The 15,588-nt window shown below is 40.0% G+C and overlaps 1 protein-coding gene across 9 annotated transcripts in view; it reads left to right on the top strand.

Moving 5' to 3' along the window:
- The window catches only part of DNTT (DNA nucleotidylexotransferase), a 332,847-nt gene that overhangs the window by 66,012 nt on the left and 251,247 nt on the right, over positions 1-15,588 (top strand). For 7 of the 9 annotated variants that reach the window (XM_019555833.1, XM_019555832.1, XM_019555839.1 and 4 more), the window contains one exon: positions 1,643-1,724. The exons of 1 other annotated variant lie outside the window; for it this stretch is intronic. In XM_019555833.1, the coding sequence (XP_019411378.1) occupies positions 1,696-1,724 (29 nt within the window). In that variant the 5' untranslated portion in view covers positions 1,643-1,695. Of the gene's footprint in view, positions 1-1,641; positions 1,725-2,195; positions 2,306-15,588 lie in introns of those variants that run through there. One more of the 9 variants, XM_019555837.1, reaches the window with a different exon arrangement.

The raw sequence follows: 15,588 nt of genomic DNA, 5'->3' as shown, positions 1-15,588 counted from the left end.
TGTGTGTGTGTGTGTATATATATATATATATATATATATATATATATAAAAGAAAAACTGTGGGTTTTGCTACACAATAACCCATGGTCAAAGAAGCCAAAGCCCTGCTGGCAAGACCATCTGTGCAGCCATACATTGATCTGCAGGATGCATGCACTCCTGCCTGGGCCCTTCCCCTTGACAGGAAGGATTGAGGAGAACACCACCCTGTTCCCTTCACCCTTTCATCCAAAGCCCTATAGTCACTTTTGATCTGCTCACAGTCAACCCTGGCAGTATAATTGGTACTCATGGTATGAGCAGCATGGGGTAGTAGTCAGAGGGCTGGATGAGTCTTGCTAATCTTTCTGTGACATTTTGGATCCAGGCCCTGGGCAAACTACATACCTCCCAAAACCAGAGGTCAGGCCAGCAAATGGATACCTGCATTCCCTGCAGAAGGGAGTCTCCAACTACCACCATCTGTTGCTTCCTCTTGGTGGCAGTAGTCTCAATCCTCCCAACCTTGGAGATGCCTGGTCTGGCCTCCTCCACCAGTAGTAGTAGGAAATTGCAGTATGAAGATTTTTTTTTTTGTTTTTTATTTGTGTTCCATGGGATAAACTATCCTTGTAAACCTCAGTCAAAAGCAGAAGGCTACAGTAACAGCTGCTATTCTGTTGTAAATATGCCATCACTCAAGAATACGATGTTTGACTTTAAATAAGTTACATGTATACAGATGCTGTCTTTTCAAGGATGTATCTGTATAAATTGGGTGATATTCATGCAATATTATAACATAAATGGCCTAATTCAACATATTTTCTCATTGGAACTCTGGTTAAATGATAAATTTGTCAGTTTGACATTGCTGACAAATCTGTCTGCCTTGTATATAATATTGTTATACTGTGATGCTTTGTAGTCCCTTGGTCCATCATACAAAGCTGTTCAAGAATGATGAATAAGCTTTGACTGGCGAAACATGGGAAATAAACACACTGGCTAACTTTCATCTAAAATGAGACTTTGTATTGGAAAATGCCTTCTTCACTGCTCAGAGTAATTGATTTCAGGTAATTCCAATGTATTTTAGGCCATTGCTATTTATCAGACAGTGTACAGAAAGATGAGCACCTATTCAGGGGAGCACTGATAATGGCAGGTTATTGTGAGCATCTTATATACATTGATGAGTGTCCCCTGTTCAAGGCACAATGTAACTGGAATTTGCAAAACAAAACTGAAGAGCATCAAAAGGAAAAGCTTCCTATTCTGGTGAAATGGTGATGTTTCAGTTCTGTAACATTGGCACCAAAGTTCTGGATAGATTTGGAGCATATAAAGTCAGAAAAAAATGTTGCGTTCTGCTAATATTTATTCAACAATTGTTGCACATTTTGAAAACCTTCTGAAAAGTAGTTCTAGATAATAAGCCTATGCCTGTCTTCAAAAATTGAATTGATGTGTGGTGAGAATGAGACTCTGATAATGTCACCTGCATTACTGATAAATCAAAGTGTGACTATTTTGATCCAAGCATGTTATGAAAAGTCAGTGGGAAGTGTTTACACATAACCTTCATGTCTGCATCCCTTTGTTGTTTTAAAAAAATGAGATGACAGTTTAGGACATCAAAACTCTTTCTTTTTTTCCACAGTAAATGTCAAGTTGATAAAGACCTCGACATTGACCTTCAGAACAAACAAGGAGATGAAACTCAGATGTGATTATCCTCTGAGGTCAGAAGTTATTGAAACAGTGCAGTTTCAGTCCTAAGTTGCCACTACAATTTAAATAGCACTGTATTTAAATAGCAACCTATTCCAACATTTTGAACATAATCTGTTATTCCCCTCCTTCACACCAACACTGTTCCTGTCCTTCACTCCAACACCAGTAGGCTATTTAACTCCCACTGCTTGGTAACTTGACCTAACTCTGGGCACAGTTGGCATATCAATTCTCCAGTTTTTTACTACAGCACTTCATGCCGAACACAACAGACAGAAGCAAAAGCAAGGGCTGTTAAAAGGGCTGGACACTCACCTCAATTGATATGTCCATAAGATGAAATGGAGATGTCCATAGTACATAGTTTACTGCAGAAGTTTTATTTCCATTATAAAATAATTGACTATGTAACTTTAGTCCTGTAGGGGTTAATCTTTTCTTGCCTATCTCCCATAATGTCTGCCTTTGTTTCTTTAAAGGCACAACAGCTAGCACTGCATCAGAGGTTGTATAGAGGTTTTAAGTAATGATACAATGTTCCCTGATCAACCAAATCAATATCACTTATCTCTGGTTTGAAGACTTCCAGGTGAAACTTTGCCAAACTATTAACTGACAAAGTGTCCTGTTTCTTTCTAATTAAGAAAGACCAAGAAAAACAAAAACATGCTTAGCAGTTCTTTAGATTAAAATGTATAGACAACATAAGCAATTAAACCAGTCAGCAAAAAACCTTCCTTGTTTCATTTCCTGAGTAGGACTCCCCTCTAGATGTCATTTTTGGAATTTTCGCTGAGTCACAGCTTATTCTGGGCCAGGATAGTCAGAGGTGGAAGCAGGGGCTAACAAAACAGATGTGTCCAGTATGCAAGGGAGTGGGACTACTCAAAACCAATGGCCTGGAAATAGGAGCAAAAAGTTTTCTCCTGGCCAGTACTTTGAAGTAAGCTAAAGATCGAAAAGCCAAGTGAGGAATCTGCACGGTAAAAGAATGTGACGCAGAAGTAAGTACACCTGTAGAAGCAGATCATGGGAAAAGAGACTAGGAGGCCACTGAGGAAGAAGAGAACCATATCTGTTGAGAGGAAGTGGGCCAAGGCTCATGTGACCACAGAGACTTTGTAGTCATAGCAGTACCTCTGTCTTCAGAGCCAGGTCAGTACTGAGGTATAAATATGAACTACTTAATCTCATTAGCTGAGAAATACTGGGAAAACTTGTTGCTCTGGAAGAGGCAAGTTCGCAACTTCTGAAAGATCTGGAGAAGTTAAGTAAGGGTAACTAAGCTTGGGATTTCAGATTGAACTCCTGGGATGAGAAGGAGAAACTGTACCTGCACAAACAAGGAATATAGGAAATGCTTAAAAAAGGCCAGTTGCTCCTGGAAACTGACCAGCTGAAAAGAGAAGAGGAGGAAAAGAAGATGATTGCCCTGAGTTTGGATATGGATGGGGAAGTGTTTCATAAATTCCCTTTTCCAGGGAGTTAAGTCTAGTTTAATCTGCGATAGATTGGCCATTTCCCTACTTATCCTCATGTAGAGGATGTCCCTCTAAAGTTGCAAAACCCAGGTGATAAATGATCACAGAATGCTTACATAGGCTAAAAGCACGGCTCGGGAAGAGAAACTGAAGAGAGGGATTAGCTCCTGTGACTGGCTCTGGAAGAATGGAAGACAACGCTGTGTGTTTAGCTTTCTGTAACTGAGCAGAAAACAGTGGAGAATGGGAGATCATTTGGTTTTATGTTTCCCTTGGGGGCTAGTCTTTAAATTCACTATCAGCCATGCCATGAACACTGATAGCTTCCTGTCAGTAGCCTGAGGGGAGGGGAGGCCTGAAACAGCCTCAAGACAAGGATGGTTGGAGACCTATGGGGAAGGGTGAGTAGCATCACAGATATAGGGCACAGACAGAAGTGCAGCTCCTCGCTGGAGCTCAGAGCTGTGAGCCTGCAGCTGGTTTCCCCAAGCAATGTCTGTTTTCAGAATGGGAGAGGGGGAAAGGAACAGGGGGAGGTTATTTTAGGGGTTCTCCAGATGGCTCTACAGGGTGGGGTGGGTGAATTGGAGCACCCCCACTTTTGGGGGGTCCAAAACATCTGCCCCACCCTCTAGCGGGGGGCTGAAAGAAGTCCCAGACCAAACTCCCTCCTCTCCCTTTCCCCCATCCCACTCTGAAAACAGTGACAGGCTGGGAGGCAGTGCAGACAGAAGTTACAGACAATGCTGTTTTGAAACATTTTCATCTGAACCCTCATATAATGAATGTTCAGATTTTCACCCAATCAGCCATTTTAAAGCTGTTTGGAGCCATGCACTTGTGTTTGGTCATGGCTATAAACTGCTTTGTGTGGCTCGATTGGGCAAAAATTGTCACTTCTGTCTGTGTCCATAATGCTTTTAGGGGGTTCATGAGGCAACATAAATTGTGGAATGAGAAAGAAACCAATACTTGTATTAATAGTCATGGAAAATGACTACAAAATAGAACACTTAATTTTTCTGTTCCCTAAGGTTCACTTCATAATTTCCACACTTGCAACACAATCCATTATACAGGACTGTCTCTAAATTTTAATCTTTCACTTACATATCACTACAACAGTTGGCTGGAAGTGAGTGCTACAAAATGTAACACTTTTATGCCCTCTAAAGTAACCTACTTCTACCTTGCTACTTGTAGAAAAGGCAGATATGAATCTTGGTGATCTTTAGAAGAATTCTGTATTTGCTTTCCTTTCATCTTTTTTTCTGTCAATTTGTCTGTCTGCCTTGAATTGCAAGTGTTTTTTGGAGGAGGGGGGACTGTGGTTTCTTGAATGGTTAGAGAGTACTTACACATAACAAAATAGCAACAAGAGGATGGCAAAATCATCTATCACTGCTTGCCTGCCCCATTCTGGACACTGAATTACCGATCTATTCCACACCTTTTTTTGAAAGACTTCAGGGGATGCATTTTCTCACAAGGGAGATCCTTCTTTAGTGAAAACTAAGTTTAAACCAAGTGATTAGAAAGATCATGGAGAGAATTACGGATACCTTTTTGCTTTGAACTAAGAAAATTTAAATCTCCTTAGTTGTGAGGCATATTTGTTCTTTATTTGTGTTTTAGAGTCAAATGCTAATTTCTATCAAAGAGAAAAGTAACTTTGACACTCTTTTATTTTTAATATTTTTCATCTTTGTCTGGAAGATGAATGTTATCTACATCTCTGAATGACCCAGGTATATAAAGGCATTCAGGCATACCCTGCACTTGATTTAATTTCCTTTCATCATTTTGATGGTTCACAAAAGTAGCAGGATCTGACTGAATTTATCACAGTAGAATACACTGAAAATTGTGTTTCTGGATATTTGCATATGGATCACAGGTTCAGGAGAAACACTTTTATCAGAAAATGTCATTTTGCTGAAATCAAAACAACATTGAAATATGTTGATTATTTTTTACTATTTCATTGAATGAAAAATGTGAAAGAAGCATTTTGTAAGGACAGAAGTAGGGAATAACACTACTACTTAGAAACTTTAGGTTTTAAAAGATGAGTTGTTTCAGTTTTACAAAAATTGAATGTTTTGATTCATCTTAAACAATTAAAAACATACTTTATAGGAAATTTTGAAATTTGGTGTTCATCCCACTGAACATGGCATGGCCCACAAAACAGAAATTCTGGCTCTTAGACAACTGTAGTTTTAAATTCTTATTGAGCATTAAACAGCTAATTCATTTGCCTATGCAATCTTTATAAAATGCCTTGAGAGTCTATGCGTCAGAATGATGTGGTGCAGTGCAAAACACAAGGGTGCTCTTGGGCTGAATTTTTTAATGAACTAAAAAGATCTTGTGATGAATCCCATTAATTCATTTTAACAGTTCTTTAGAGAAATTATTAAATCATATTATTCTAATAATCAGATACACAAATAAATGCTCAGGCATCCCATGCAGAGAGTTTCAGGTTTATTTTTATATTTCTATAGTGCATAGGGGCTTCAAAAGGACTGAAGGGCCTCATTGTGCTAGGTACTACATAAACACATACCAAGGAGCCCTGCCTTGAAGAATTTATAATTGACCATATTTCATGATATACGACACAGCATATAAGTAGACCCCGGTATTTGGATGCAAAAAGTCAGGAATTCGATAGGCACACTGTATAAGTTGACCAGCATTTTATTGAGAGTTGAGAACAAACAGTATTAGCACAATCAGCACCAGTCACCCTGGGTTACATGCAATTAGCGATCAGGAGTGATCAATCGAACAATTGCCGCCATGAATACCGTTAGCAGCAGTTAGTACCAGGTGCTGCAGTTTGCAGTCACAAAACATTGAAAAAATTCCTCGTTCAGTAATAATAATCCCTCATAATACTAACACTTAAAAAACCCTCATTTAATAATAATAATCCCATATAATGCTAACAGTTAAAAATCCATCATTTAGGCATTTAAAACTAGTAAAAATTAACAATTCAAAAACGCTCATTCCCTGTCTTCATCAGAACTGTCAGCCCCAAGCAGTTCCTTTCAATCTGAATGGTTAGCAAGCTGATCATCATATGGATTCTTGGCATCAGATGTTTTGGTGTCTTCTTCTTCTGTTTGATCTTTGTTACACCACAGAAAATCATTCTTCTCACCATCCATAGAATTACTGATCCCAGATTTTTTTGAATGAATGTGAAAGATTTTCTGGTTTAATGTCCCTCCAAACTGTAATAATCCAGTGGCACACAGTTGCTAAGAAGGCTGCTCACACATTCCCAGCTTTTGTATATGAATGTTGACTGCTCATCATACAGGTCTGCCACTCAGTGCAAATGTATTTAAGCACACATCCAGTGGCTGAACAATGGATGTTAGCCCTCCAGGGATGACTGCTAAGACTGTTTTACTTTGCGACAGACTCTTTTGCACACTGCTGCAGAAGTGAGCCCTAAACACGTACCACACAACTATCAAATTCACTTGTAACAGTGTGCCAGGGTGCATATTCCATACTTGCTGTATCCAAATGTGAACGCCTTCCTCACCCATCCAGCCTTCTAAGTGAACGTGAACAACAACACCAGCAGGGAATTTTTTTTCTTGGGGAATGTTTTTCTTTTGAAGATGACCATTGGTTTTAGTTTATCCCATCAGCCATGCAGGGCAAGAATTACAGTCAAGTTGGTTTTCTCGTGGCCCATAGTCTTCAGCAGCACACTATTAGAGCCAGTGACCTCCACAGTTCAGTTTGTTGGCATATTGAAACACATGGGTGTTTCGTCTATATTCCCAATTTGGCCGAGATCATAATTGTTTTCTTTTGGAGGTTCAACACAGCTCTGTAACTGGGTCTTTGAGGTTGTCTGATAATCTCTGTGATATCTTTGTTCCCTGGTGCAGAGAGAGTGAATTCCTTTTCATAAACTGGAAACACCAGGTTGGGTTTCTGGTAGTCTTTCAATCCTTTCTCCATAGCCCATATCTTGCCTTGCAGTTGGATGATGTTTCTTGTTACGACTCTGCCAGACTGCCGCTGATTGTATACCCATTTGGCAAGGCCTCTTTCTAATTCTGGTCACATGCATTGCTTTTTGTAGTCTGCACACTTCTCAGATGGTATCTTCTTTATGTTGTTGAAGTTCTTCTGCCAGTCACGAACCAGTTTCTCATTTACACCAAACTGACGGGCTGTAGAACTATTGTTAGTATCAAGAGCAAAGTTGATGACTCTGGTCTTGAATTTGGCATCATAATTCATTCGTTTCAGCGGCATCATGAGTACTGGTAATGAAGTTTGGTCTTCACTAAAAGAGTGTCAGTAATCAGTGTACCTGTGCTTCCTGTAACTAGTGGGACAGATCCTCCTGCAATGTAATTAGTGCGACCATGCCTCTGGTACTTAGTGGGATCACTCCTCCTGCAATTAGTGCAGTTAATGCAACCGCACTTCATACATTTGTTAAACTAGCAGTTTGTCAACAGTGATTTCTTGAAGTGGCATGGTGTATAAGTCAGGTTTGATTTTTAAGACACCAAAATTGGGCTTCAAAACCTGACTTATACCATGACATACAGTAAATAGACAAATGGTTGGAGGGAAGACAGTCATATAAAAGCAAAGCGGCTGGTTTAAAATTACAAAGCAAGCAAGTGGCAGTCTTGAACAGAACTCCAAGCCAATGGCCTGTCACTGGCCCACACTGCTGCTCCAATATGGGGAAGATTTCATGCACTAACAGAATGCCCTAGCCTGTGAAATGTTTGTAAACACTTGCAATGAGTTCTGACTATGATATCATCAGAAATCTCCAGTTCTGGGCACTTTTTACAATAAAAGTTTCAGCAATAGAACTTGCTGGAACTCTTAGAGCAGCTACATTACAACCTGTACAGGTTATTTCCCTCTTCTTCCTTTACACCTTGAACATTACAGAAGCAAACATCTCTTATGTAATATTTCTCAATGAAACTTGATAACACCATAGCAGCTGAATAATTTAGAAGTGGAGAGTCTAATTCATGGGTGTTCATGTACGTCTTTTAAATGGAGATAAGTTCTGACAGTAATAACTTTGCTTGTAGAAGCAGACATTCTTCTTTGTCTTTCATGAAGAATTAGTTTTAAGTTTGTTTCCCAGAATAAAACTAATTTGCAAATAATGTCTTTGCATGCTTTGGGGATGGGGTACTTTAATTCGAGCAGCTCTTGGGAGCTGCCCTAATTAAAGCACCTGCAGCCTCTCATGTATTCAGTGTCCCATGCTTCAAAATGGCAGCAGGGCCACTTTAACTAAAGCTCATTAAATGTACTTTAGTTAAAGTGGCCCTGCTGCCATTTCGAAGTGCAATTAATTGAGTCTGCTCCAACGCACTGTAACTGCAGTGCGTTGGAACAGGTGTCCCGCATGTCTGTGAGCATCCTTTGTTTTGGAAATTCAAAGCAGAATTAAAACAACTTCCCAAGAAGAGACTACTCACTAATTATCAGCTGGTGATCAAGCTCCAGAACACTAACAGCATCTTTCTTCTAATGAGCATGTACAGGGTGGCTTTAAAGATCTTCTCTAATATTGCTAGAAAAGATTAAAAATAGTCATAGGGATCATTTGCCAAATTGCATATAAGGAGTTTCTACACTGAGGCCTTCATTTTTATGAGCATTACTGAGTTTCCCTGATGCTAATTTCCATAGTCTAATTTTGCCCTCTGAATCTCATAGCAGGGTTAAAAATTATACCTTCATGCTCTTAGAAAAATGCATTGAAAATAAATGGCAAGTTTGTATATATCAGTACCCCATTTGTTTCTTTGTTCAGGTGCCTCAGCTGTAAATCCTTTACAGGTAAGCCTGCTCATTTCCTGAAACTGCAGATAAAGCAAAGATAAATACCATCAGAAAAAGGGATCTAGTAGCAAAACATTACTGACATACTACTCTCCAGTTTGAATTCAGGAAGTAGATCAAACCAAATTGTATTCGCAGCCAGAAAGAACCCAAGTGAGGCCTGCTCATGTTTAATGCCATCATTTGACACAACAGGACTTTTAAGAGAAGTTGCTGAAGAATGACTGTTTCCTCTACAACAAAACTCTGAACATGTCACAATAGGCTTGGGGCACTTGACTGGATTGACAGAGCAGAAGGTGAGGAATTATATTAGTGTTACTCTCCTGTATGCACTTTGGGCAGTAAAGTTGGAAACTCTGGGTGCTGACAGACATGAACCCCCCTGAAAACTGCACTTTACTGGAAGCAGCAGTGCATTACTTTGATCCAGCTCTGTAGCATCTGTATAGATCAGGAGCTTCAGCAGGGCGTATTGGTATTTTTATCTAATAGCTGATTCAATCAGCTGTTAGATTTTAGCAACCGTTGATCTGTCTGGATCATGGTGTATGCATGTCACCCAGACTTTTGATGCATATGCCTAGGCAGGAGGTTTTTTGTTTTTCTTTTGTTTTTTGGAGGAGGGGAGGCTGCTCAGACCTTCCACCCCCCATTTAGGCCACTGAGACATTCCAAAGACCACACTGGGTCCCGACGTTTAGTGCCTGTATTTGTATAAGCATCTGGGAATTAAACCTGGGTTTCCTGCGTGGCAGACAGTCTGCTACTGAACTATTAGATAAAAGTGCCAAACTCCCCCCACCAAAGCTCCCAATTGATACAGACGTTGGGAAAACTGGTTGCAACTAATGCTCTGCCTCTTCTGGGCATGCACTGGGCTCCGCACCGGAATGTGATCAGTTTAAAGCACTGTTTTTTGGGGTTTTTTCCACATCTGCAAGCAGCCTTTGTGTGTGATAGTAACCATCCATTCCATTGTTTTCTGTTACTATCTGAGACAAAGGTGCCATTTTCTTCTTTCTTCTGTTAGATTAAACCTCCTAATGATGTGATAGAATGTGGTGTTTTTAACAGCCTTACCTATAATTAGGATAGATACCAGCATTTGATTTCAACACCTGATGATTCCCTCTGTGTTTTGAGAGGGGATGATCTGCTCTGCAATGCCTGGATGAACGTGCTCTTTATGCTGAAATACGTTGAGACTTTTAATTCGACCCAAATCTATGCTGCGTAGAACTGAAGAATGTTTAGTAAGGCCACACATAAAAGGATATATGAAAATCTCCCCTTCAAAATAACAGTATATAAAAATAGAGATGTAGCTATGAAGTTCAGCAGAGTAGCACAAGTGGTGTCATCACAGCTGCCGTTTTTGCACCCTTTCTCAAGTTGGTGCCTGAACTTCATGCCCCACTTACCATCCCTTAATTATGCTACTGTTTGAATAGACTATTTGGCTTAGGGAGAAGGGGTTGGATACTTCTGATTCTTGGAGCAGCTCTTTTGTATATTTAGTGCCTACATAATCACTTACAAATAATTGTTTTTAATCTTCTGAGCACTATAGAACCTGTCTGCATTGCATAGCAAAGATTGTAGTGACTAATCAAATATGCATGGTTTTAGTGATATTTTATTTCATGACACTTTTGCAGACAGAGGTTAAGTAGAATTTTGAATAATTTACTTCAGAGGCAAAGCCATAGCAGCAGATAAATATTGTGATAGTCTAGACTAAAAACCTAAGCCATTTTGATTTAATTATATTTTCCCTCTTTTTTATTTAGAAATATATACAGTATGTCACTGGTATTTAAATGCTGATCATAAGTAATAATTTTTACATTTCTAATATTAATAATACCCTGCTGTTTTATATTGGCTTTCATCCATTGATCTTGAAGGAAGCCAAGAAGTAATTATATGGCAGCTTTAAATGCCTTCAATCAAAAATATATATTATGGGCAATATGCTAATCTTGGTTACAGTGGTATAAACCCAGATTAACTGCAGCAAAATGTGCACAGTGCATGAAGAATATGCTCTGCTTTCCATGTAAAGACAGATAAAATACAATGCTATGCTATGACAGACCAGCAGGGGGAGTACTTAACAACTGTATAAAATTACTAAACCTTAAGCATAAGAGATTAAACTCTGAATTTTGAGCACAGACTGAGCTTTAGCACAAATACTTTATACACCAAAGACTTCTTCAGACAGTTAAGCATAGAGAAGGGAAATCCTTTTGTAGATCTATTATTAAACACATGAGTAGGTGCTTTGCTGAATCAGGGTTGAAGGCATTAAAATTAGTTTATAACAATAGTTTGGTGTTCTAGCCACTTGAATGAGATTTTGATGCACTTTTTAAAAATTAAACTTTTAGGAAGGAAAATTGTCAATATCTACATATGTAAGATTAATATTTAATTTCTCTTTTCTAATATTAAAGAACTAAAGGTTCTACTGTCAATTTTACTCAGGATAATTGTGTGATGCCCACATTTTGAAAAGATGTAGAGGTTTTGGGGTTTTTTGCTTTTTGTTTTTATTTTTTCCTCATATGTTAGTACAAGGAATATTCTGAAGAATTCTTAATATTTTCTCTTTTGCTTATCTTTCAGTTAGAATGAGTGTTATGGATGTCATTTTAAGTTCACAATTACTATTATGCCCATTTTACTGAGGTTAGGCAGAGGCATACAGGAGTTACGATTTTTCTAAGGAATAAAATTGATATATTTTTGTGACAATTTCTCTATGCAGCTTGATAAACAAAATGTTGTAACAGTCCTACAGGTTCTTGCAATACTTGCTCTTTATTATTGTCAAGATATGAAAGGTACATGCAACAGTTACATTTCAGCATTTTTAATTCATCTTCAGGACTAATATTCACTGTAACCTACCTTCTCTTCTAAATTGAAACCATGTTGTGATATGTGAAAGCCTGGTTTTGAAACAGTTTCTGATGGGTCATTATTATCCTTATTGTACGGATGATACCAATTTAGGAGTTAAATATTTGTTCAATTTGAAATGAGCTTTCAAATTAAGACTTTAAGATTTGAAGATGATATATAGCCATTGATTATAAACTTAATGGAATCTAACTCTGTATCTTGATTGATTTAAACTTTTGAGCCAGGGAACTGGGAATAAATGATCTCTGAATACAACCTTTCCATGGTTTTTTTCCCCATGCTTCAGCAACTCCAGTTCAGAAAGCTGTGTCAACAGGATGCTTGAAGTAATACCTTAATCCCCAGAAAACCATTTATGAAAATGGCCCAAACTTCAAGCTACCTATTTATACAGACCAATGACCCAAGGACAATTGCTACTGTACTTTCCTCCATCCAAGTCCAGTTGTTAAATTTGTTAGCTCAAGGGAAGTGCACCAGATGATAACTGGCACTTACTAATGAGAGAATGCTTAAAAAATAAGTCAATATGTTTAAGAAAAATATATCGTCTATACTTGTTCCTATCTATTCTTTTACTGTCAGTCTTTAATGGTTACAGTATTCCAAAATTCAATATATTTAATGGAATACATTTGCTACAAATGTTTTACATGGCTGGGGCCTGGGCTAGAATGGTGATCCTAAAGAACTTTTCCATGGGAAGACAGACACAGATCTGTGGCCTTTCTTGAGAAAGGGTGACACTGAATACCGATATCTGATGTATTTTGGCAGTCCAGATATGGCACATCATTGATATTCATTTTCTCTGGGGAAGTGGTTCCTTGGATATTTTTTGTCCAATGCTAAATACAGATTACTCAAGCATATTTTTCAATGGTTTGACTTTGTGTTTTTCTCTTTCAAAGCATGCCAGGGGTCTGTAGTTGCCATTACTGTCATTAGCTTGAACAGGGGCAGAAGAGGGCCAGACATACCCATAGGCACAGGAAGACCAGGAGGCAGGAAAGGCCCTGGGGCAACTTTGGCACCCCCTAGAGCCACCCTAATCATGCCTGCACTCTTGGTCCTCTATATAATCCCCTTTGTTTACATTGCCTACCATTGGATGTTCCTTTTATAATAATAGGGAAGCTACCCCTGAGTCCCAGCATGCCCTCACCAGTGCTTTGCTTAGCCTGATTCATTTCTCATGACTGCTGGGCTCACTAGCCAAAACCATGCAGTTTTCATGGGTGTCTCTTGCACCCTGGCAGAGCTACTGGTGTCCCTCTGGCACTGTGAGCCATTGGTCCTCCCTGTGGCCCAAGTGGTCCTTATTTAAGCTTTAGAGCTCTTAATCCTGGCCCCTTGCAGATGTCACTTGGTCACTGTGTGCCTTCCTGTATAGGTTTCAGCCTTCTTAGCCTTAGTCTACAGGTTACTTTGGCTGTAGTCTGACAGGTTACACTGTCTCTGGGGTGGCCTTTCCAGGATCAGCCTCATCAGTCCCTCATCGCCTCTGTTGTCCCCTCTGGGCTCAGGCTCTGGCTTTTTGGGCCTAACCTGACTGCCTTGTGCTCCTGTCCCTGGGAGGGCTCAACCTAGCATGCCCCCTTATGACCTCCTTTTCTCCCCTATCAGCAACATCCAGTCCTCTGGTCTAAAACTAAAATAAAAACCCACAAGCAACAGCTTTAAACTCAAAGTCTCCTCTCTGGGTCATCCTACCACTGCCAGGCTACTTTCCCACTCTCTGGCTCTCATTGCCCTGGGAGTACCTGCCATGGCTTGCAGCTCCAGCTCCTCACCAGCCTAAGCTCATCTAGAAGGCAGAGATTAGGGCTGCACTGCCCCTCTGCTTCAAGAACCCAGGTTCATATCCCCTGGGCTTCTCCCCTTCCCAGTCAGGCACTCTCTTGATCAGCTACAGATGCGTCTCCTCATTTTAATGGGCAGCTTACTGCACCTAGGCTGCGGTTGCTGCCTTCCCTCCTGCTCATCTGCCTGAGACCCTTTCTGCTGCAATCTTTCTGTGCAGGGGGCAGGAATGGAGAGACAGGGGGATAGGTAGGGGAGGCAAGGGGCAGATGAGACTCCGGTCCCTTGTCCTCCGCTGCTGCTTTCCCTGCTACAGCAGTGGATGGAGGGCAACAAATTTAGGATGAATTTCTACTAATAAGATTGTATATATGAAAAACTGTAGCAAATTAGTAATTTTCCATGCATAGAACCTAATTATGGGAGGAAGGATTGTCTTAAATTCAAAGTTGGCTTGGATTTAGGTAAATACTGTATCAGGCTCCTGTTTGTGCCAAGCTATTTTGTCATTAGAAGTCACCGTGATAAAAGTCTAAATTTTAATATCATAAAACATAGCTGTACAGTATCACAGAATTTTACTTTATCAGAAATACTCTAGCTTGGAGGCCAAGCTGCAGCACTGCATTAATTTTGTGAACCTCTATGGAACACAGTTAAATACTTTTATTTACGGGAATGGCCATTAAAAAGTCAACATTTACCTGTGGTGCTATGTCATTCCTTCTCCTGATGGAGTTCCACTTGCAAACTGGCCAAGTGTAATGATGGGCAATTATGTAGACAATTATGTCCTGATTCAGCAACATATCTAAAGAGAGCCTAACTTCTTTAAAGCATGTGTAGCTACAGTCAGTCATTCATATGTAGAATTATTCTATGCATGTGATCTAGATTACTGGAAAACAAGGTTTAGGAGAAAAATTTAGATGTTACTTTGAAAATGACTTAGGAGCTTGATGGCTAGATGCCAAGCAGGCTGTGGGTATTTTGACAATTTAAATAGCTGTTATATACCTGTTCCATGGAGCAGGCTGTACAACCCTGGGTTAGATACAGGGCTCCCTGGATTGTGCACACATTGACACATGAAACTAGTTTTAAGCACACTTTAGGTGGCTTAAAGTTATGCCACTGCAGGGCAGGTTTATGTCCGCTCTGTGTTACCTAGCTCATGGTCCATTACTTTGAGGCCACTCCTCACAGATGAGCCACCCAAGTTGCAGTCCTTCAGCACCCTAGATGCAGTGTCCTCTCCCCCTCCCTCCTGTTCTGTGTGGACAGACTTTCTACCCCTGAACTCTATTACCTGCCCCCATGGGTGCAACCCTGTGCAAACTGCTTGCAGAGCACATGCCGGCTAGCCATGTCACAGGGCATGGATGGGTCCAGGAGCAGGGTCTTGGGATGGTGGAGAGGGAAAAAAATAGGGGCCTGGATTTCGTTTCCATGAGCTTAGGCTTCCTTCCTGGGGCAGTAGCTTCCCCAAAAGTATCTTCCCACTCCCAGCCACTCCAGGAAGCATGACCAGCAACTCCCCACCCCAGTTTCAAATCCCAATTTATTAAAATATAAGACCTTCTATAATTTACTTCCTCTTTATTTGTTTTTAAATTCTTTTTCTTCTTACTTTTTATTTTATCCTTTAGTGACTGACGGACTTCTCTTCACCACCCTCCCCCTACCCCCATTTCCCTTCTGTTGGAGCAAAATTTTAAGTATAGGTGCTGCCAATGCATGAACTCAGTTTGATTGAGAGTGGAAAATTCCATGCAGGGCCTGAGTT

The sequence above is a fragment of the Crocodylus porosus genome, unplaced genomic scaffold, assembly GCF_001723895.1.
Source record: "Crocodylus porosus isolate Cpor-Errol unplaced genomic scaffold, CroPor_comp1, whole genome shotgun sequence".
NCBI lineage: Eukaryota > Metazoa > Chordata > Crocodylia > Crocodylidae > Crocodylus > Crocodylus porosus.
This window is presented reverse-complemented; position numbering and strand designations above follow the sequence as displayed.